General features: G+C 48.7%; 1 protein-coding gene across 1 annotated transcript in view; it reads left to right on the forward strand.

The window, feature by feature from the left end:
- The window catches only part of LOC120991929 (zinc finger protein 436-like), a 106,409-nt gene that overhangs the window by 67,019 nt on the left and 15,324 nt on the right, over positions 1–24,066 (forward strand). The window contains exon 7 of the mRNA XM_040420659.1: positions 20,918–21,047. Within this exon, the coding sequence (XP_040276593.1) occupies positions 20,918–21,047 (130 nt within the window). The remainder of the gene's footprint in view (positions 1–20,917; positions 21,048–24,066) is intronic.

Genomic DNA, 24,066 nt, shown 5'->3' on the forward strand with positions numbered 1-24,066 from the left:
AAGTCTCTTATCCAACTCTCTTGGCCTCAAATTTTCAGGTATGGACTCATCCCATCCCAACTTGTGTCTGCATAATTCTTGCAGTATTTCTTTTGCTCTGAGGATTACTGGGGCCAATAATCCCAATGGATCAAATATAGAAGCCACTGCGGAAAGAATGCTTCGTCTAGTTGCAACTTTCTCCTCAATAGATACTTCAAAGAAGAACTTGTTGTTCTCTACATTCCATTCCAATCCAAGTACGTTCTGAACTGGAAGATGATCATAATTGAGATCTACATTCTTCATTGTTGCTGCACGTTCAGAGTCACTGATGGATTCCAGTACCTCTCTGTTCTTTGAGATGAATTTGTGAAGCGCAGGTTTCCTCTTGCGCATAACTCTTGGCTTTCTTTCACTAGTTTGATTGCAGATTCTGTGGACTCTAGACTGATGAGACCATCATCTACAGTACAGACCAAAAGTTTGGACACACCTTCTCATTCAAAGAGTTTTCTTTATTTTTATGACTATGAAAATTGTAGATTCACACTGAAGGCATCAAAACTATGAATTAACACATGTGGAATTATATACATAACAAACAAGTGTGAAACAACTGAAAATATGTCATATTCTAGGTTTTTCAAAGTAGCCACCTTTTGCTTTGATTACTGCTTTGCACACTCTTGGCATTCTCTTGATGAGCTTCAAGAGGTAGTCCCCTGAAATGGTTTTCACTTCACAGGTGTCCCCTATAAGGTTAAATAAGTGGAATTTCTTGCCTTTATAAAAGGGGTTGGGACCATCAGTTGCGTTGAGGAGAATTAAGGTGGATACACAGCTGATAGTCCTACTGAATAGACTGTTAGAATTTGTATTATGGCAAGAAAAAAGCAGCTAAGTAAAGAAAAACAAGTGGCCATCATTACTTTAAGAAATGAAGGTCAGTCAGTCAGCCGAAAAATTGGGAAAACTTTGAAAGTAAGGGCTATTTGACCATGAAGTAGAGTGATGGGGTGCTGCGCCAGATGACCTGGCCTCCACAGTCACCGGACCTGAACCCAATCGAGATGGTTTGGGGTGAGCTGGACCGCAGAGTGAAGGCAAAAGGGCCAGCAAGTGCTAAGCATCTCTGGGAACTCCTTCAAGACTGTTGGAAGACCATTTCAGGGGACTACCTCTTGAAGCTCATCAAGAGAATGCCAAGAGTGTGCAAAGCAGTAATCAAAGCAAAAGGTGGCTACTTTGAAGAACCTAGAATATTACATATTTTCAGTTGTTTCACACTTGTTTGTTATGTATATAATTCCACATGTGTTAATTAATAGTTTTTATGCCTTCATAGTCATGAAAATAAAGAAGGTGTGTCCAAACTTTTGGTCTGTACTGTACATAAAAGTTTTTCTTCAGAAAATTTGCTGCTGATGGGCAATCCTTTTTATTCTGATTGGCCAGGTACTTCATAGCATAATTGGCGCAACCTGGAGACGATGCTGCTCCAAACAAGTGTACTTTCATTTTGTATTCTGCTGGCTCTGTATCTGTATCTCCGTCCTCCCACCATAGAAACCTCAGGAAGTCTCTATCTTCATTTTTCACATGAAACTGGTGGAACATCTTTTCAACGTCACACATGACCGCTACGGGATACTTTCTGAATCTACAGAGTACTCCAGGCAGAGTGTTTGTAAGATCTGGTCCTTTTAGTAGATGATCATTTAATGCAACACCATTGTACTGTACTTTGCTGAGCAATCAAATACCACTCTAATCTTATCTGGTTTCTTTGAGTGGTAAACACCTTGATGTGGGATGTACCACACTTCTCCTCTTTAGGTTGGTTATAAACTTTCTCTGCATGTTCTTCTTCGAGGATGCCTTCCGTGAATTTCAAATAATCCTGCTTGAATTTGGGATCTATTCCCATCTTTTTCTTCAAACATTTCAATCTTGCTAGGGCAAGATTTCTGTTATTTGGCAGATGAGGTCGTTCTCTAAAAGGTAAGGGCATTTCAAGATGACCTTGTTGATTCTGGTGAATACTTTCTTCTAGAGTGTGCACGAACTTTGTCTTCTTGAGATGCACTCTTTTCTTTAGAACTTGTATCTGCATAGTTGGATTCAAGGATCTTGATTACTTTTGCTGGACTTACAGTTGGTAACTCTTGGACAGATATTCGATGACCCAATCCTGTCACCTGTCTTGAGTTTGCGATCTGCTGTTATCCTCCAACAACACCCCATCCTAGATCAGTTTGAACAGCGTAGGGTTCACCCTTTCGTGGTACCAAGGCTTCGGGACAATCGTAGCCTATCAACAGTCCAATACCAAACTCCTTTAATGGGGACATTTCATGAGATATGACAGGTGCTCCCATTTATTGGCTGTTTTACAGGTAGGTATGCGATCTCGATCTAGAGGTATATCGTCTTTTGTTTAAGCTGGAGGTAGATCTAATGTGCAGTTTGAATGAAGTCCTCTAACTCTGTCTTTTGACCCTTTGACTGTTCACTAATGTGTCTCTTCCCGTCATTGTGGTGAGTTTGAGCTTCACTGGTTCTGTAGACACTTGTAATTTGGGCATCCATTAGTGCATAGGCGTATACCTTCTTGTTTCTCCTTTTAGGATTTAATATGCACACTGGTACAATCATTGATGTGCCATTGCTTTCTCCTTCCCTCACTCTGCAAGAGAATACCGATACTTTCTTTCCTTCCTCAGTATCTTTAGGTATTGAGGATTTATTTTTCTTTGGACGTTCTTCATGTAGTGGTGTAGAATGGCGTCCTTTGCAAACGCTGCATGTGGCCTTTTTCCTACACTCCTCCTTAGTAACATGACCTTTTCTTAGGCATCCGAAACACAGTTGGTTATCCAGCACAATTTTTTTTCTTTTCATCTGGGGACTTCTTCAATTGTTGGCACTTGTGTATGGAGTGGTTCTCTCCACAGAACATACACTTGAAGGTAGTCTGAAGATTTGTTGGTTCTCTACTCTTCTCTGTCTCTCTACTGATCCCAGTAGTGACTTTGAACTTGTTCTCGTAGGTGTCTGGACCTTTAGCTGCTGTGTTGGTTGCAAAGCTAGTTGCTCTGGCACATCTTATCTCTCTTGCAGGCCTTTCTTCTAAGGATTTTAAGATGTAAGATGATGTTACTGGATTACATACTATCCGTGCTTCGTCATTGACAAACTCACAGAACTCTTTAAAACTTGGGAAGTTCTCACCTAGATCTAACTGTTCAGTCACATAGTGATTCCATCTAGAAGCCACTTCTTCAGGTAGCTTAGTTAGCATCCTGTGGTTTTCTAGATAGTCGTTCAGTACTTCCAGTCCTTGAACATGTGGGATGGCATTGCTGCATGCTTGCAGGAAGTCACCATACTTTTGGAGTCTGAAGTGTTCTTTAGGACCTATTTTAGGCCAGTTATTCAGTTTGTCTCTAAAGGCTCTTTGTACTAAGAAAGAATGACCATATCTTGCATTTCATTTATCCCAAGCTTGCTTGTAGGCTTCTTCGTCTTTTCTATAGAAGTTACTTTCAAGAACTTCCTGTCTTCTCCACCAACATATCTCTGAAGGTAGAATAACTTGTAAACTGGACTGAAGCAATGATGCTCAATGATCATTTTCAAAGCTTGCCTTCCACTCTATAAACTTCATTACGTCTCCTGAAAATACAATGGGTTCCGGAACGGGAAGTCTAGCGAGGACTGTTCGCTGTGGTCTTGCTGGGACAATGGTTGTAACACTCTCCTGAGCACTGCCATGGCATCTAGGAATAGAATCACCCAGTTCTATTTTCTCACTTCCGAATTAGGTGAGTCCTTTTCTTCATCTTTTCCAGTACAGAGAGAGGATAAATTCACACACCTTTTTCCTAACACTGGACTAGGCCTCTCTTTGTTTTTTATGAGCAGTGATAGAAGGATAATAACTTATTTCTTCACTACATGCTGGAGATTTCCTTCCATTTTCCTGGGCATATGAAGGAAAGTAGGAGTCTGTTTCTTCACTTAGTACAGATTTGAACCTTTGACTACTCTGATTCATATCCTCCTCGTGTACTCTGAGTCTGGCTTCTATGATCCTAACTTCTTTCTGCCTTTCAAGACTTTTCATCTGTTGGCGCTGTCCCTCGATTTCAGCTTCCATCTGATGGCGTTGTGCATCCTTTTCAGCTTTCTTTTCAGCCATCAGTTGGCGCTGCGCCTCGATGGCAGCTTCCTTTTCAATTTCTGCTCTCTTGACAGCAATTTGTTCAGCTAATTCTTTTCTTTTGGCTGAAGTATTTGAGGACCCTGATATGTGGGTGGCACTTCTGCTAGCGAAGGAAGTCACACTTGAGATTGTGGTTCCACCTAAGGACTTGGCATAGTCTCTCATAAAAAGCTCATTCATTCTACTGTTTGCTTTAACTTCATCATAGTTTTCTGCAGATAGTTCTCTCATGAGCTTTACTAAATCTTTAGTGACCGCAGTACATGTGTCTATGTTCCTTACAATATCCTGGGAAGGTGTCGTAAATGACCGCAGGTTGATATATGCTGCCATAAGCTCTGATTCAGATTCTTCTACCGTCTCTACCCATATCACTCAAGTTCCTTTTTATACTTTCTTTCTTTAGCTTTCTACGAATGTCTTTAATGTATAATTTCCACTTCTCATGCATTCTGGCAAACTTTTTTCCTTTTTAATGCTGCTTCTTGCTCCAAATTTTCCAGCATCTTTGGGGTCTGTTTTCTGGCACGTGATAAACGTCTTAGTTCATCTGTTTGGGCTATATTTGTTTGAGGCAAGACTAATGCTGCATCAGAGTCTTCTACCTCAGACAGGTTCCCTTGCTCTTCAACTTCTACTCTATCTATCTTTGTATCCTCTAACAGTGGCATGGTAATACTAGGCTCAGACATTTTACTTTAAATGCTATAACAATCAATACAAATATTAAGAGTCCTTTCACTTTAAATGCAATATTGACAAATGCAAAAATAAATGCCTTTCACTTTAAATGCAAGAGTCCGTGTACAACAAACTGTCCTTTGTTTTACTTTAAAGTATTTTATCTGAACACAAAAATTTCTCTTTATGCCAAAGACTATATGCAATGATAAGTAATAAAGGAAAGCTCAGACCTTATTCTGAAGAGCAGGATACTGCGATCTGAAGGTTGCTGGAACAAATGTCTGTCTTAAAGGAGACTTGTCTTTTCTTGATGTGATGTGATGCTCTGTGCAGACACGCGATGCTCTTTGCAGACTTGCGATGCTCTGTGCAGACTTGCGATGCTCTGTGCAGACTTGCGATGCTCTGTGCAGACTTGCGATGCTCTGTGCAGACTTGCGATGCTCTGTGCAGACTTGCGATGCTCTGTGCAGACTTGCGATGCTCTGTGCAGACTTGCGATGCTCTGTGCAGACTTGCGATGCTCTGTGCAGACTTGCGATGCTCTGTGCAGACTTGCGATGATCTGTGCAGACTTGCGATGCGCTTCTGCAGGCTTTGGGCCTAGTGGCGGGAAACTAGCTGGCTGCAGTACGTGACCTCTTCGTGGATAGCGGTGCAGGCACTCTAGCTCTGGACTTTGGCCTCCCACCATGCGTCTCTTTCTCTCTCTAGGGATCACAGGAGGGTTGGAGCTCTTTCTTTGACTATCTTGCCTTTGCCGTTCTGCCACTTTAAGTGGCTGCAGTTTGACTAATGCACATGTTCTATGGCCTCTATGGTAGCTCCGCTGAGGGTGTCTTTGCTTGCTCACTCAGGGAACAGTTGCTGCGCGGCGGTATATGCTGGCGCTCTAATGCTCTTTTTACTGTGCAAGTTGAAGAGCGCTATCGCTTTGCCCTCTGAGGGTAATAGTTCCACTGTGGCAGGTGCAGCACTATGAAGTGCCTTTTGCGCTATGGCATTAGAATAATTTTGTTATCTCTGACTTTTAGTCTAACCAGACTGTCTATTACTCTGTAATTCCTCTTCTGTTCTATGGAAACAGTAGGTGTAAAGAGCAACCAAATGCTTGAAATAACTTCTTTATTAACTTCAACTTTTCTTCATATATAACACTGCCGCCTCCGCAGCAGATAGTCCATGTACATAACATGTGTTCAAAAGATATCACAAGATGGCGGTATGCATAAGATGGTGGTTCAACTGTTCAATCTTGTCATTCAACATAAAATGGTGGATATATTTCTCTCTTCAGTATCTGTACTCTCACTTTAGGTTATTTAGGCACTTTATGATCTCTCTGAGAGGTATATCTGAGGTCTAACTAATAGTTCTTCTTGCAGTATGCAGTTAGCAGTGACTATTTGCAGATTGGTTGAGTATGATCTGGTATGGTTGTATGCAATTTGGATTGCAATATGGAATCTGAATGCTTGCAATTGTATTTACAATTGAATTTAGTGGAACTGTAAGTAAACACACATATAACTGGTTCAGTATACAGTTCTAATCACAATACTAACGATATGAACATTATATAACTGTTCTAAATACCTATTTTGGCCTCTTGTTCCCACAAAAACACAGCTCTTAGTGGAGTGAATGTCTCTTCAGCTCCTGTCTCTGGTGAATAATGATTCTAGCAGCACCTGCTAGGGGAATTCCCAGACAGGCTGTGTGTGAGGCTGGCTGTGATTGGTGAAAACTCTTGCTGTGTGAGAAGCTGTGATTAGTCTAGACTTCTGCCCAACAATAACAGATTAACACTATGCTTTCTGTTGTTTCTGCTGTGTCACTGAGCTTACCTTACATTACAAAATGAATCTTAAAGGCATATTATCTTTTTCTGCTTCTGTGAACACAAAATATAACAATTATATGACATCCAAAACATGATGTCACAGTAAATAACTCTGCTTTCTGTTTTTAATACGTAAACATAGGAACTGTATTAAGGTTATTAATAGGTTTAGCTATATACACATATAAGCTATACTAGCAGCCTAGGACAGGTCTTAGTTGGCCAGCTACATGCTTAAATTCCAGTTCATACCTCATGGAGGCACCACTGGATGTTGTCCTAACCCAATGTGCACAGCTTGTGTCAAGGCTGAATATAGGTATGCTAAAACCGTTTGTTGCCTTGGTGCAGAAAGCGGGTGGGTGGTCACCAATTCCTCACTGGTACGTATCATATAAACCAGTCTTCAGAAGGCTGTGACAAACGTATCCTCTTCTGGCCATCTATCCTACACACAATCAAACACAGTGGCCTTTACTCCTGATCATTATAATTAGAGATGAGTGAAGTTTTGAAAAATTCAATTCGGCACCTAAGCCAAAGTTCGCTAAGAAATTTGATTTGCTCCGAATTAATTGGTCACAAATTGCTATAAATCGGGTCTACCCAAGCCAATTTTGCCTTGGGGTACGGCCAGACAGAGTGGCCATGCTGCAGTGAAGAACCATATGGCTAATTAGCCTGCAGCTGCCTGTAATTTAAAGGGGTTGTCCGAGTTATGAAATAAAAATATAGCACTGTAAATCTGATGGGCAGCAATATAGAACTGAGCTAAGCAAGTTTTAGGTAAAAAAAAAATTATATTTCCTCATTTCCCTGGTTCTCTTCTGGCCCTTTGTTTACCTGCAATAACAACAATCTCTGCCCCTCCGCCTGTTCTGCAAAGGGAGTGAATACAAGAGCTGCCCTGAGTGATGTGTCTGAATGCTGGGAGACTCTGCAGCATGTTGTATGTGTAGGACTACAGGTCCCAGCTGTACAATGACACTGCTAAGGGAGTGGATACAAGAGCTGCCCTGAGTGATGTGTCTGAATGCTGGGAGACTCTGCAGCATGTTGTATGTGTAGGACTACAGGTCCCAGCTGTACAATGACACTGCTCATATACACAGAACTCCTCTTGTCTTTGAGCTCCTGTGCCCAACATTTGTCTCCTCACTGCCTGCAGCTACTCAGTAAAGCCTTCAGCCCTGAGTCTGTGCTCCTGAAGGGGTTAATCTTTCCTGAAGTATCCAGTGGGAGGGAAACACAGGGCAGAGAGCAGCAGCAGAGGGCAGAGCAGGGGAGCGTGGCCAGCACAGTGAGGTCTGTACAGACACACATCTGATCTCTAAGGCTTTGTGCATCATCAGAGCAGGGAGAGAAGATGACAGGTCATGTGACCCTCAGTGAAATCTGAGAAACCAGCAACTGGAGATAAAGTAAGTCAATTGTAAAGTCCTGTCATTTGCCTAATTAGAAACATACAAAGAACAAAAAAATCGGACAACCCCTTTAATAATGAAGTCCGCACTCTATAGTCAGTCTTCATTGTTAAAGGCTGCGCGGAACCTTTAATGCACCTTGAAACAGGGGCAGTTGTTGGTACAGGGTTTGGCTGGTTAGGTGGGGGGACAATATGCATATTATTGCTGTTCTGGCCTGCCATCTCCTGCAGGTTATTTGACAGTAAACACAGACTATTAATCAGCTTTGGCATACCCACTTCTCCAACCCCAGCGCTCTCCTGTCCTACAGGTGGGAGCCCTTCTTCTGCCATCTGCTTTTCCTCCTTTTCCACATCATCTACTATTAATGAGAATTTGTCATCAGAAGTATCCAGATCCTCCTCTCTGCATCTTGCTGACTTTTCTAGAACCAGGAGACCAAGAAGAATGATTTGGAAGAAGTAAAGCCAGCAAAAGATGAGGATGGTCATCATTAAGACCTGCCCCCCTAAGGGGGCAGGTCTCCCTGCACTCTTCCTACACCCTCCCTGCACTCTTCCTACACCCTCCTTGCACTCTTCCTACACCCTCCCTGCAGTCTCCCTGCACTCTTCCTACACCCTCCTTGCACTCTTCCTACACCCTCCCTGCAGTCTCCCTGCACTCTTCCTACACCCTCCCTGCACTCTTCCTGCAGTCTCCCTGCACTCGTCCTACACCCTCCCTTCAGTCTCCCTGCACTTGTCCTACACCCTCCCTGCAGTCTCCCTGCACTCTTCCTACACCCTCCCTTCAGTCTCCCTGCACTCGTCCTACACCCTCCCTTCAGTCTCCCTGCACTCTTCCTACACCCTCCATGCAGTCTCCCTGCACTCGTCCTACACCCTCCCTGCAGTCTCCCTGCACTCTTCCTACACCCTCCCTGCACTCTTCCTATACCCTCCCTGCACTCTTCCTACACCCTCCCTGCACTCGTCCTACACCCTCCCTGCACTCTTCCTACACCCTCCCTGCAGTCTCCTTGCACTCTTCCTACACCCTCCCTTCAGTCTCCCTGCACTCTTCCTACACCCTCCCTGCAGTCTCCCTGCACTCTTCCTACACCCTCCCTGCACTCTTCCTACACCCTCCCTGCACTCTTCCTACACCCTCCCTGCACTCTTCCTACACCCTCCCTGCACTCTTCCTACACCCTCCCTGCACTCTTCCTACACCCTCCCTGCACTCGTCCTACACCCTCCCTTCAGTCTCCCTGCACTCGTCCTACACCCTCCCTTCAGTCTCCCTGCACTCTTCCTACACCCTCCCTGCAGTCTCCCTGCACTCTTCCTACACCCTCCCTGCACTCTTCCTACACCCTCCCTGCAGTCTTCCTGCAGTCTCCCTGCACTCGTCCTACACCCTCCCTTCAGTCTCCCTGCACTCTTCCTACACCCTCCCTGCAGTCTCCCTGCACTCTTCCTACACCCTCCCTGCAGTCTCCCTGCACTCTTCCTACACCCTCCCTTCAGTCTCCCTGCACTCGTCCTACACCCTCCCTGCAGTCTCCCTGCACTCGTCCTACACCCTCCATGCAGTCTCCCTGCACTCGTCCTACACCCTCCCTTCAGTCTCCCTGCACTCTTCCTACACCCTCCCTGCAGTCTCCCTGCACTCGTCCTACACCCTCCCTGCACTCTTCCTACACCCTCCCTGCACTCTTCCTACACCCTCCCTGCAGTCTCCCTGCACTCTTCCTACACCCTCCCTGCACTCTTCCTACACCCTCCCTGCACTCTTCCTACACCCTCCCTGCACTCTTCCTACACCCTCCCTGCACTCTTCCTACACCCTCCCTGCACTCGTCCTACACCCTCCCTTCAGTCTCCCTGCACTCGTCCTACACCCTCCCTGCACTCTTCCTACACCCTCCCTGCACTCTTCCTACACCCTCCCTGCAGTCTTCCTGCAGTCTCCCTGCACTCGTCCTACACCCTCCCTTCAGTCTCCCTGCACTCTTCCTACACCCTCCCTGCAGTCTCCCTGCACTCTTCCTACACCCTCCCTTCAGTCTCCCTGCACTCTTCCTACACCCTCCCTGCAGTCTCCCTGCACTCGTCCTACACCCTCCCTGCACTCTTCCTACACCCTCCCTGCACTCTTCCTACACCCTCCCTGCAGTCTCCCTGCACTCTTCCTACACCCTCCCTGCACTCTTCCTACACCCTCCCTGCACTCTTCCTACACCCTCCCTGCACTCTTCCTACACCCTCCCTGCACTCTTCCTACACCCTCCCTGCACTCGTCCTACACCCTCCCTTCAGTCTCCCTGCACTCGTCCTACACCCTCCCTGCAGTCTCCCTGCACTCTTCCTACACCCTCCCTGCACTCTTCCTACACCCTCCCTGCACTCTTCCTACACCCTCCCTGCACTCGTCCTACACCCTCCCTTCAGTCTCCCTGCACTCGTCCTACACCCTCCCTTCAGTCTCCCTGCACTCTTCCTACACCCTCCCTGCAGTCTCCCTGCACTCTTCCTACACCCTCCCTGCACTCTTCCTACACCCTCCCTGCAGTCTTCCTGCAGTCTCCCTGCACTCGTCCTACACCCTCCCTTCAGTCTCCCTGCACTCTTCCTACACCCTCCCTGCAGTCTCCCTGCACTCTTCCTACACCCTCCCTGCAGTCTCCCTGCACTCTTCCTACACCCTCCCTTCAGTCTCCCTGCACTCGTCCTACACCCTCCCTGCAGTCTCCCTGCACTCGTCCTACACCCTCCATGCAGTCTCCCTGCACTCGTCCTACACCCTCCCTTCAGTCTCCCTGCACTCTTCCTACACCCTCCCTGCAGTCTCCCTGCACTCGTCCTACACCCTCCCTGCACTCTTCCTACACCCTCCCTGCACTCTTCCTACACCCTCCCTGCAGTCTCCCTGCACTCTTCCTACACCCTCCCTGCACTCTTCCTACACCCTCCCTGCACTCTTCCTACACCCTCCCTGCACTCTTCCTACACCCTCCCTGCACTCTTCCTACACCCTCCCTGCACTCGTCCTACACCCTCCCTTCAGTCTCCCTGCACTCGTCCTACACCCTCCCTGCAGTCTCCCTGCACTCTTCCTACACCCTCCCTGCACTCTTCCTACACCCTCCCTGCAGTCTTCCTGCAGTCTCCCTGCACTCGTCCTACACCCTCCCTTCAGTCTCCCTGCACTCTTCCTACACCCTCCCTGCAGTCTCCCTGCACTCTTCCTACACCCTCCCTTCAGTCTCCCTGCACTCGTCCTACACCCTCCCTGCAGTCTCCCTGCACTCGTCCTACACCCTCCATGCAGTCTCCCTGCACTCGTCCTACACCCTCCCTTCAGTCTCCCTGCACTCTTCCTACACCCTCCCTGCAGTCTCCCTGCACTCGTCCTACACCCTCCCTGCACTCTTCCTACACCCTCCCTGCACTCTTCCTACACCCTCCCTGCAGTCTCCCTGCACTCTTCCTACACCCTCCTTGCACTCTTCCTACACCCTCCCTGCAGTCTCCCTGCACTCTTCCTACACCCTCCCTGCACTCTTCCTGCAGTCTCCCTGCACTCGTCCTACACCCTCCCTGCAGTCTCCCTGCACTCTTCCTACACCCTCCCTTCAGTCTCCCTGCACTCGTCCTACACCCTCCCTTCAGTCTCCCTGCACTCTTCCTACACCCTCCATGCAGTCTCCCTGCACTCGTCCTACACCCTCCCTGCAGTCTCCCTGCACTCGTCCTACACCCTCCATGCAGTCTCCCTGCACTCGTCCTACACCCTCCCTTCAGTCTCCCTGCACTCTTCCTACACCCTCCCTGCAGTCTCCCTGCACTCGTCCTACACCCTCCCTGCACTCTTCCTACACCCTCCCTGCACTCTTCCTACACCCTCCCTGCAGTCTCCCTGCACTCTTCCTACACCCTCCTTGCACTCTTCCTACACCCTCCTTGCACTCTTCCTACACCCTCCCTGCAGTCTCCCTGCACTCTTCCTACACCCTCCCTGCACTCTTCCTGCAGTCTCCCTGCACTCGTCCTACACCCTCCCTGCAGTCTCCCTGCACTCTTCCTACACCCTCCCTTCAGTCTCCCTGCACTCGTCCTACACCCTCCCTTCAGTCTCCCTGCACTCTTCCTACACCCTCCCTGCACTCTTCCTACACCCTCCCTGCACTCTTCCTACACCCTCCCTGCAGTCTCCCTGCACTCTTCCTACACCCTCCTTGCACTCTTCCTACACCCTCCCTGCAGTCTCCCTGCACTCTTCCTACACCCTCCCTGCACTCTTCCTGCAGTCTCCCTGCACTCGTCCTACACCCTCCCTGCAGTCTCCCTGCACTCTTCCTACACCCTCCCTTCAGTCTCCCTGCACTCGTCCTACACCCTCCCTTCAGTCTCCCTGCACTCTTCCTACACCCTCCATGCAGTCTCCCTGCACTCGTCCTACACCCTCCCTGCAGTCTCCCTGCACTCTTCCTACACCCTCCCTGCAGTCTCCCTGCACTCTTCCTACACCCTCCCTGCACTCTTCCTACACCCTCCCTGCACTCTTCCTACACCCTCCCTGCACTCTTCCTACACCCTCCCTGCACTCGTCCTACACCCTCCCTGCACTCTTCCTACACCCTCCCTGCAGTCTCCTTGCACTCTTCCTACACCCTCCCTTCAGTCTCCCTGCACTCTTCCTACACCCTCCCTGCAGTCTCCCTGCACTCTTCCTACACCCTCCCTGCACTCTTCCTACACCCTCCCTGCACTCTTCCTACACCCTCCCTGCACTCTTCCTACACCCTCCCTGCACTCGTCCTACACCCTCCCTTCAGTCTCCCTGCACTCGTCCTACACCCTCCCTTCAGTCTCCCTGCACTCTTCCTACACCCTCCCTGCAGTCTCCCTGCACTCTTCCTACACCCTCCCTGCACTCTTCCTACACCCTCCCTGCAGTCTTCCTGCAGTCTCCCTGCACTCGTCCTACACCCTCCCTTCAGTCTCCCTGCACTCTTCCTACACCCTCCCTTCAGTCTCCCTGCACTCTTCCTACACCCTCCCTTCAGTCTCCCTGCACTCGTCCTACACCCTCCCTGCAGTCTCCCTGCACTCGTCCTACACCCTCCATGCAGTCTCCCTGCACTCGTCCTACACCCTCCCTTCAGTCTCCCTGCACTCTTCCTACACCCTCCCTGCAGTCTCCCTGCACTCTTCCTACACCCTCCCTGCAGTCTCCCTGCACTCTTCCTACACCCTCCCTGCAGTCTCCCTGCACTCGTCCTACACCCTCCCTGCACTCTTCCTACACCCTCCCTGCACTCTTCCTACACCCTCCCTGCACTCTTCCTACACCCTCCCTGCACTCTTCCTACACCCTCCCTGCACTCGTCCTACACCCTCCCTGCAGTCTCCCTGCACTCTTCCTACACCCTCCCTGCACTCTTCCTACACCCTCCCTGCAGTCTCCCTGCACTCTTCCTACACCCTCCCTGCACTCTTCCTACACCCTCCCTGCAGTCTTCCTGCAGTCTCCCTGCACTCGTCCTACACCCTCCCTGCACTCTTCCTACACCCTCCCTTCAGTCTCCCTGCACTCTTCCTACACCCTCCCTTCAGTCTCCCTGCACTCTTCCTACACCCTCCCTGCAGTCTCCCTGCACTCTCCCTTCTTCATTATTATTCTATTAATAATTTTCAGCGACCCGGTCCCCAGCTCATGAGCACTTGCCACATCTTTCCCTATGCTCCGCTCACAGGACAATGGCAGGGATGAGGGTTTTATAGGGCTGTGACATCACAGGGGTTGGCTATCTGCACAGCATTACGTTCCCGGGCTTGTCTCCTCTTCTCTTAGTTTCACTTGGTAACACATGTATCCACCATTTTAGGAAAACCTGATTCGTTTCCATGAGGCCTGAGGAAATTCGGATTTGTTTAGAATCAAAGTTTTCCTAAACTTTGGACCCAATTCTGCTTTGAATGCTTCTCTTTGCTCAACACTAATTATCTCAAAGTTTTTATACATGTGGATACAAGTATTGGGTATTGCAGACACAGGTCTCTTGTGATCAGGAGTTCACATACAGATCTGTAGTTCCAGGGGACTGTCCCCAAATGTCCAGACAATCTCCTTCATTGTGAGCTCACTATTCCAGGGTGTCCAGATCTGTGCTGGTCCATGGTTGGTTTTCTTTATCAGACCCAGGTGTAGAATTGTAGAAGGCGTAGCACCCTAAACCATAGACTACCGATCTTACAGAACTAGATTTTTTACATTCCTCATGGTTATTCCTTACCTTTGAGCAGTTCTCAAATAGCTTCACTTATCCTCTCCTAATATGACAGACAGGATGTTCTGTCTCGTTGAAACTTTGCCTATGACATTTGTCCTTTAGGCTTTTGCCCCTTGGTATTCCTCCAGTGGTGCTGCCATGTGGGATGAATAGATCCCTTATAGATTGTAAGTAGGGATGAGCGAACCCGAACTGTATAGTTCGGGTTCGTTCCGAATTTTGGGGTGTCCGTGACACGGACCCGAACCCGAACATTTTCGTAAAAGTTCGGGTTCGGTGTTCGGCGCTTTCTTGGCGCTTTTTGAAAGGCTGCAAAGCAGCCAATCAACAAGCGTCATACTACTTGCCCCAAGAGGCCATCACAGCCATGCCTACTATTGGCATGGCTGTGATTGGCCAGTGCAGCATGTGACCCAGCCTCTATATAAGCTTGGGTCACGTAGCGCCGCACGTCACTCTGCTATGATCAGTATAGGGAGAGGTTGCAGCTGCGACGTTAGGGCGAGATTAGGCAGATTAACTCCTCCAAAAGACTTCATTCTGTGATCGATCTCCAGCTGTGGATCATTGAACTGCCGCTATTTAATTGCTCATTTTTTTTTTTAGGCTGCCCAGAGCGTTTTTATATCACTTTTTTCTGGGGTAATCAGCGGACATTTTGTGGCTTGTGGTGCGCCAGCACGAGATATCACCAAGTCCATTTAACCATCAACAGTCTGATTATTTTTTGGATAAATCACTGAAGAAAATGCACCAAAAGGATATGTCACTGACTAAACTAGCTGGTCATGCAAGCAGATATTAAAAGCTGAGACTTTCGCCAATATGTTCCTGTCAGGAAGATATCGGAGCCCATCATTGCACCACGTCACGGTCACTCAGCATGGCAAAGGGTCCTACCACTACGCTTGGTGTGAACACGGTCTGAAGGTGATATGATCCAGCTCACAGCCCAGCCTGCACACAAATGCCTAGCAGGACAGCCAGTGCAATGTGAACAAAGCCAGACTGTGAGCCTGACCCATATCAGACCCTGTGATGAAGGATTCCAGGTGCAAAGGAATGTTCAATTGCCAGATGAAGGCACATTCAAGACATATAAAACAAAATCACTGTAGAATTGCAGTGGCCAATATGGCGGAACTGCTCAGACCCCAAACACTGTAGCGTGTTTCTCATTGGGCGAGCAGTCCCATCGCATGTGAACCACAGAAATATCGTGGCAGATATGGAGGAGCTGCTCAAACCCCAAACACTGTAGCGTGTTTCTCATTGGGGGAGCAGTCCCACCGCATGTGGACCGCAGCAAACGACCATCCCGAGCAATTAATGCGTACAAAGGAGGACGCCAGCGCGGTCCACATGCACCACAAAAGCATCCGCACAATGCTCTGCCTGTGCAGGATGCTTTTGTGGTGCATGTGGACCGCGCTGGCGTCCTCCTTTGTACGCATTAATTGCTCGGGATGGTCGTTTGCTGCGGTCCACATGCGGTGGGACTGCTCGCCCAATGAGAAACAAGCTACAGTGTTTGGGGTCTGAGCAGTTCCGCCATATTGGCCACTGCAATTCTACAGTGATTCTGATTATTTTTTGGCCATATACTACATCAGGTGCAGGCTGAGCCTGTGTCACCCAAGTGCATTTAACCATCGACAGTCTGATTATTTTTTGGCCATATACTACATCAGCTGCAGGCTGAGCCTATGTCACCCAAGTGCATTTAACCATCAACAGTCTGGTTATTTTTTGGCCATATACTACATCTGGTGCAGGCTGAGCCTGTCACCCAGCGCCTAAAAAATAGGCCTCACATTTCTATTCAACCAAATCTGCACTGTTTTAGCTGGTCAAGTTATTTGTAGTGACCGTAAAAGCAGACTTTTTGTTCTGGGTTGAAAAACTATTCCCAAATTTTGCCATTCTCAAAATAAGTAGTTTCTGCTATATCAGGCCTACTTTAAATCTATCCCAAAAAGGATATCTTACATTGAAGGTGCTGATAGTGTCATTCAGAAAAACCTAAGACACACGCTAGCGTGCTGATAGAAGTGTCATTCTGTGATTAAACCTATAACTGTCACACAGCGCAAAAAAAAATAGGCCTCACATTTCTATTCAACCAAATCTGCACTGTTTTATCTGGTCAAGTTATTTGTAGTGACCGTAAAAGCACAGTTTTTGTTCTGGGTTGAAAAACTATTCCCGACATGTCAGAGCTGCTGCATAAAGTGCGGGCCGTCTGTTCGCGCTTCCGGCGTTCACACCCTGCCGCTGCTCGCCTGTCTGCGCTACAGCGTAACTTCGGCCTTCCCGCTCACCGCCTCATATGCGACGTGCCCACCAGGTGGAACTCCACCTTGCACATGCTGGACAGACTGTGCGAGCAGCAGCAGGCCATAGTGGAGTTTCAGCTGCAGCACGCACGGGTCAGTCGCACTGCGAAACAGCACCACTTCACCACCAATGACTGGGCCTCCATGCGAGACCTGTGTGCCCTGTTGCGCTGTTTCGAGTACTCCACCAACATGGCCAGTGGCGATGACGCCGTTATCAGCGTTACAATACCACTTCTATGTTTCCTTGAGAAAACACTTAGGGCGATGATGGAAGAGGAGGTGGCCCAGGAGGAAGAGGGGTCATTTTTAGCACTTTCAGGCCAGTCTCTTCGAAGTGACTCAGAGGGAGGTTTTTTGCAACAGCAGAGGCCAGGTACAAATGTGGCCAGACAGGGCCCACTACTGGAGGAGGAGGAGGACGAGGATGAGGTGGAGGAGGATGAGGATGAAGCATGTTCACAGCGGGCTGGCACCCAACGCAGCTCGGGCCCATCACTGGTGCGTGGCTGGGGGGAAACACAGGACGATGACGATACGCCTCCCACAGAGGACAGCTTGTCCTTACCTCTGGGCAGCCTGGCACACATGAGCGACTACATGCTGCAGTGCCTGCGCAACGACAGCAGAGTTGCCCACATTTTAACGTGTGCGGACTACTGGGTTGCCACCCTGCTGGATCCCCGGTACAAAGACAATGTGCCCACCTTACTTCCTACACTGGAGCGTGATAGGAAGATGCGCGAGTACAAGCGCACGTTGGTAGACGCGCTACTGAGAGCATTCCCAAATGTCACAGGGGAACAAGTGGAAGCCCAAGGCGAAGGCAGAGGAGGAGCAAGAGGTCGCCAACGCAGCTGTGTCACGGCCAGCTCCTCTGAGGGCAGGGTTAGCATGGCAGAGATGTGGAAAAGTTTTGTCACCACGCCACAGCTAACTGCACCACCACCTGATACGGAACGTGTTAGCAGGAGGCAACATTTCACTAACATGGTGGAACAGTACCTGTGCACACCCCTCCACGTACTGATTGATGGTTCGGCCCCATTCAACTTCTGGGTTTCCAAATTGTCCACGTGGCCAGAGCTAGCCTTTTTTATGCCTTGGAGGTGCTGGCCTGCGCGGCGGCCAGCGTTTTGTCTGAACGTGTATTCAGCACGGCAGGGGGCGCCATTACAGACAAACGCAGCCGCCTGTCTACAGCCAATGTGGACAAGCTGACGTTCATAAAAATGTACCAGGCATGGATCCCACAGGACCTGTCCATCCCTTGTGCAGATTAGACATTAACTACCTCCCCTTAACAATATATTATTCTACTCCAGGGCACTTCCTCATTCAATCCTATTTTTATTTTCATTTTACCATTATATTGCGGGGCAACCCAAAGTTGAATGAACCTCTCCTCTGTCTGGGTGCCGGGGCCTAAATGTGTGACAGTGGCCTGTTCCAGTGGTGGGTGACGTGAAGCCTGATTCTCTGCTATGACATGAAGACAGATTCTGTGCTGACATGAAGCCTGAATCTCTGTTTCGGGACCTCTCTCCTCTGTCTGGGTGCCTGGGCCTAAATATGTGACAGTGGCCTGTTCCAGTGGTGGGTGACATGAAGCCTGATTCTCTGCTATGACATGAAGACAGATTCTGTGCTGACATAAGGCCAGATTCTCTGTTACGGGACCTCTCTCCTCTGTCTGGGTGCCGGGGCCTAAATGTGTGACAGTGGCCTGTTCCAGTGGTGGGTGACGTGAAGCCTGATTCTCTGCTATGACATGAAGCCAGATTCTGTGCTGACATCAGGCCATATTCTCTGTTACGGGACCTCTCTCCTCTGTCTGGGTGCCGGGGCCTAAATGTGTGACAGTGGCCTGTTCCAGTGGTGGGTGACGTGAAGCCAGATTCTCTGTTACGGGACCTCTCTCCTCTGTCTGGGTGCCGGGGCCTAAATGTGTGACAGTGGCCTGTTCCAGTGGTGGGTGACGTGAAGCCTGATTCTCTGCTATGACATGAAGACAGATTCTGCGCTGACATAAGGCCAGATTCTCTGTTACGGGACCTCTCTCCTCTGTCTGGGTGCCGGGGCCTAAATGTGTGACAGTGGCCTGTTCCAGTGGTGGGTGACGTGAAGCCTGATTCTCTGCTATGACGTGAAGACTGATTCTGCGCTGACATGAAGCCAGATTCTCTGTTACGGGACCTCTCTCCTCTGTCTGGGTGCCGGGGCCTAAATGTGTGACAGTGGCCTGTTCCAGTGGTGGGTGACGTGAAGCCTGATTCTCTGCTATGACATGAAGCCAGATTCTGTGCTGACATCAGGCCAGATTCTCTGTTACGGGACCTCTCTCCTCTGTCTGGGTGCCGGGGCCTAAATGTGTGACAGTGGCCTGTTCCAGTGGTGGGTGACGTGAAGCCAGATTCTCTGTTACGGGACCTCTCTCCTCTGTCTGGGTGCCGGGGCCTAAATGTGTGACAGTGGCCTGTTCCAGTGGTGGGTGACGTGAAGCCTGATTCTCTGTTACGGGACCTCTCTCCTCTGTCTGGGTGCCGGGGCCTAAATGTGTGACAGTGGCCTGTTCCAGTGGTGGGTGACGTGAAGCCTGATTCTCTGCTATGACATGAATACTGATTCTGCGCTGACATAAGGCCAGATTCTCTGTTACGGGACCTCTCTCCTCTGTCTGGGTGCCGGGGCCTAAATGTGTGACAGTGGCCTGTTCCAGTGGTGGGTGACGTGAAGCCTGATTCTCTGCTATAGCATGAAGAGACTGATTCTCTGCTGATATGAAGCCAGATTCTTTGCTATGGCATGAAGAGACTGATTCTCTGCTGATGTGAAGCCAGATTCTCTGCTATTTGACCTCTGTCCAATTGATATTGGTTAATTTTTTATTTATTTTTTTAATTTTAATTCATTTCCCTATCCACATTTGTTTGCAGGGGATTTACCTACATGTTGCTGCCTTTTGCAGCCCTCTAGCTCTTTCCTGGGCTGTTTTACAGCCTTTTTAGTGCCCAAAAGTTCGGGTCCCTATTGACTTCAATGGGGTTCGGGTTCGGGACGAAGTTCGGGTCGGGTTCGGATCCCGAACCCGAACATTTCCGGGAAGTTCGGCCGAACTTCTCGAACCCGAACATCCAGGTGTTCGCTCAACTCTAATTGTAAGCTCTTGTGGGCAGGGACCCCTCTGTCTGTTAATAGTTTATATTTGTGTAACCCTAGTTGGATGTACAGCGCTTTATGACGCTTTAAAATAAATAATAACTGGAAAAGAGGACTTGCGCGTACCAGTAATTGGATTTCCAGGAGTCCCTCATGGCTTCACGCTTACATTCCTAAAGTTTAGCATATGTAGGATCCCTGTTGGTGGTCAAAATCAGTTGCATCCATACTGGTGTAGTAATTTGGAAAACACTGGTGTGGGGTGGTAAGAAGGGCTTTTGGCCTCTGCTGTCCCAGGAAGGTCAAGATGGCAACCTCAAGTGGTGCTGTCATGAGGGACTCCTGGAAGTCCAATTACCAGTATTTATCAGTAATTCCCCTTTTCACCTGACTCAACCCTAGCCCAAGAAAAAACACTTTGTGCCAGATTACTTTTAATAAAGATTTGCAAACTTTAAGGGCAACCCCCATTTTGCACATGAAATTGCATATTTGTGTCTTTTTGCTACACAGTAAAAGTATGTGGCAATGACAGGTCCCACAAGGCCAAGTTAAGATGATTGATGGCAGTTTTTGGGTCACACCAGGTATCTACACCGGCTCCTAGCTGGTGGAGTTCAGATTTTGGCCCCCAAACTTGCCAATAGCTCCAGAATTTTTAATGGGCGTGCACCTCTTGATGATTATGGCGCATCTGATGCCACCGTAAACAAGATGAAGACTGGCATTAAAACTGTCTGCGTTAATAAATCCCCCTAATATGTCTTATTAGAAGCTCTTCTCGCTCCACCATGCTAAATACATGTGTGATCTTCTGGAGCTTGTCCTTGGTCCATCATCTCATGCTTGGCTCAGGAAACTACTTGTCCTTGTTGGTCATCCTGATAATTCATGGTCTTTTCTGCTCACGTAGAACATTCTACAGAACTTCTCCAGCTATCCGGTGACATATACAAATGTGTTTCACATCTATTAAATCAGGGTCAAGATCTGAGCATGATTAATTGTACGGTAAAAGAAGAGCCCTATGTGCTGCATGATGAGCGACAGGAGGACGTTCCTGCAGAGATGGAAGAGTGGAAGGAGGACATCCCTGCAGATAACCCCCCAGGTGAGTGGTAACCACTAAATAAAGCAGAGAAGATTGACAGCTTCTCCTTCACTAGATGAAGCCATCACTGCTGTCAGGTAAATATCCTGTGGATGGAAATGTGATCTTGTTCTATGTGACGACACCTGATCTGCATTTAAGATGTGGACATAGAGATAGAGCTAACGACAGAAATCTTTATCTGCATAAGGACGGAGGGAAAAGCCCGCTGAAAAAGGTCTAATTACAGACCGAAACGTCCGGGGAAGATAATGTGGCTTTAAGATTTTTTCTACTCCTGGATATGAATAATACTGTATGGAAATAGAAGTAATGTCAACCTGTCTTTGACCATTAAAAAGAATTGCATATACTTTAACTGGAGTGCCGTGGATATTCCTATTTTCAGATGATTCTTCTCTCACGAGCACCCAGATTACAGCATTGGAGTGCAGATCGCATATTTTTATAATTACCACAGTGTATAACATCCAGCCTCTAGCCGTGCAGTCTACCATTGCCACAGTGTATAACATCCAGCCTCTAGCCATGCAGTCTACCATTACCACAGTGTATAACATCCAGCCTCTAGCCATGCAGTCTACCATTACCACAGTGTATAACATCCAGCCTCTAGCCATGCAGTCTGCCATTACCACAGGTGTATAACATCCAGCCTCTAGCCATGCAGTCTACCATTACCACAGGTGTACAACATCCAGCCTCTAGCCGTGCAGTCTGCCATTACCACAGTGTATAACATCCAGCCTCTAGCCGTGCAGTCTGCCATTACCACAGTGTATAACATCCAGTCTCTAGCCGTGCAGTCTGCCATTACCACAGTGTATAACATCCAACCTCTAGCCATGCAGTCTGCCATTACCACAGGTGTATAACATCCAGCCTCTAGCCATGCAGTCTACCATTACCACAGTGTATAACATCCAGCCTCTAGCCATGCAGTCTACCATTACCACAGTGTATAACATCCAACCTCTAGCCATGCAGTCTGCCATTACCACAGGTGTATAACATCCAGCCTCTAGCCATGCAGTCTACCATTACCACAGTGTATAACATCCAGCCTCTAGCCATGCAGTCTACCATTACCACAGTTGTATAACATCCAGCCTCTAGCCATGCAGTCTACCATTACCACAGTGTATAACATCCAACCTCTAGCCATGCAGTCTGCCATTACCACAGGTGTATAACATCCAGCCTCTAGCCATGCAGTCTACCATTACCACAGTGTATAACATCCAGCCTCTAGCCATGCAGTCTACCATTGCCACAGGTGTACAACATCCAGCCTCTAGCCGTGCAGTCTTCCATTACCACAGTGTATAACATCCAGCCCCAGCCTCTAGCCGTGCAGTCTACCATTGCCACAGGTGTACAACATCCAGCCTCTAGCCATGCAGTCTGCCATTACCACAGTGTATAACATCCAGTCTCTAGCCATGGAGTCTACCATTACCACAGTGTATAACATCCAGCCTCTAGCCGTGCAGTCTACCATTACCACAGTGTATAACAACCAGCCTCTAGCCGTGCAGTCTACCATTACCACAGTGTATAACATCCAGTCTCTAGCCATGCAGTCTGCCATTACCACAGTGTATAACATCCAGCCTCTAGCCATGCAGTCTACCATTACCACAGTGTATAACATCCAGCCTCTAGCCGTGCAGTCTACCATTACCACAGTGTATAACAGCCAGCCTCTAGCCGTGCAGTCTACCATTACCACCGTGTATCACATCCAGCCTCTAGCCATGCAGTCTACCATTACCACAGTGTATAACAACCAGCCTCTAGCCGTGCAGTCTACCATTACCACAGTGTATAACATCCAGCCTCTAGCCGTGCAGTCTACCATTACCACAGGTGTATAACATCCAGTCTCTAGCCATGCAGTCTACCAATACCACAGTGTATAACATCCAGCCTCTAGCCATGCAGTCTACCATTACCACAGTGTATAACATCCAGCCTCTAGCCATGCAGTCTACCATTACCACCGTGTATCACATCCTGTGAGAGGAGCTGTGTTTCTGGCTCTGTGCTGCACTCTGTGAGAGGATCGAGAGCCTGACATCGTGTGCTGGGGGATATGCTGCCCTTTCCCCAGGGGGTGGCATGTTCTCCCGGTATGGATCCTCGAGCCCCCGACTGCCGCCAGGAGCAGCAGAGATCCACTGCAGAAATCCCTGTGTGACTCCAGCAATGCAGCGGGTGGGGTCAGGAGAGGTCCTGGGAGGAAAACAAGCCTAGGATCCTCTCTGGACTCCTCTTCAGAGCAGATAACTCTGCACCCGGGAAAGCTGGATGATAAAGAAAGGCCCGCTGCTGAGCAGGCAGCGGGTGACCAGAGAGCAGAGCCGGCGGCTCAGGTTGCTGAACAAGCAGCCTGCGAAGTCTCTGGACCAGCTGCAGGAATGGAGCCTGGAACCCCAAAGGGTGAGGTATGTGAGGCTAGGAGTAGTGTTTCTGTGCCTCAGCCCAGAAGGGAGGCTTCAGGTGTAACTAGCAGGGACTTAGCTCCTGGTGTTTCTGGTTCTCCTGGTATCTCCTCTGGTGTACAAGCTGGAGAGGCCAGGAGACTGTTTAATTGGGGTGTCATGGGCCCCACTGAAACCCCCTCATTATACTCATCAAGGGTGGCGTATTTTTTAAACCAGTATGAGGAGGTAAAGAAGCAATTAAAATGACTTAAATGGGAGTATAAGAATGTGAAAGTTCAGGACAACATGTTACCAAGAAGTAAAAGAGCGGTCCTCTCCTCCAGGCTGGAGAAGCTGGAGGAGGAGATTGCGACTTTGGAGGAAAAGAGGGCCTCTATAGTGAAAAATGGAGGGTCGTTTATTGAAAAATTCAAAAATGACTGTCTGTTTGAAAGCATGTCTGGCTCCAGTCCGTTAGGGCTGCGGTCTGGAAGCCAGAGGAAGGTGAAGGAGTTGGCGGTGGAATCAGAGGTGGACTCATTACCGGGTGGCCAAGGGGACCCCTCTGAACCAGTTATGTCATCCTCTGGGGA

This window comes from Bufo bufo, chromosome 2 (genome assembly GCF_905171765.1).
Source record: "Bufo bufo chromosome 2, aBufBuf1.1, whole genome shotgun sequence".
NCBI lineage: Eukaryota > Metazoa > Chordata > Amphibia > Anura > Bufonidae > Bufo > Bufo bufo.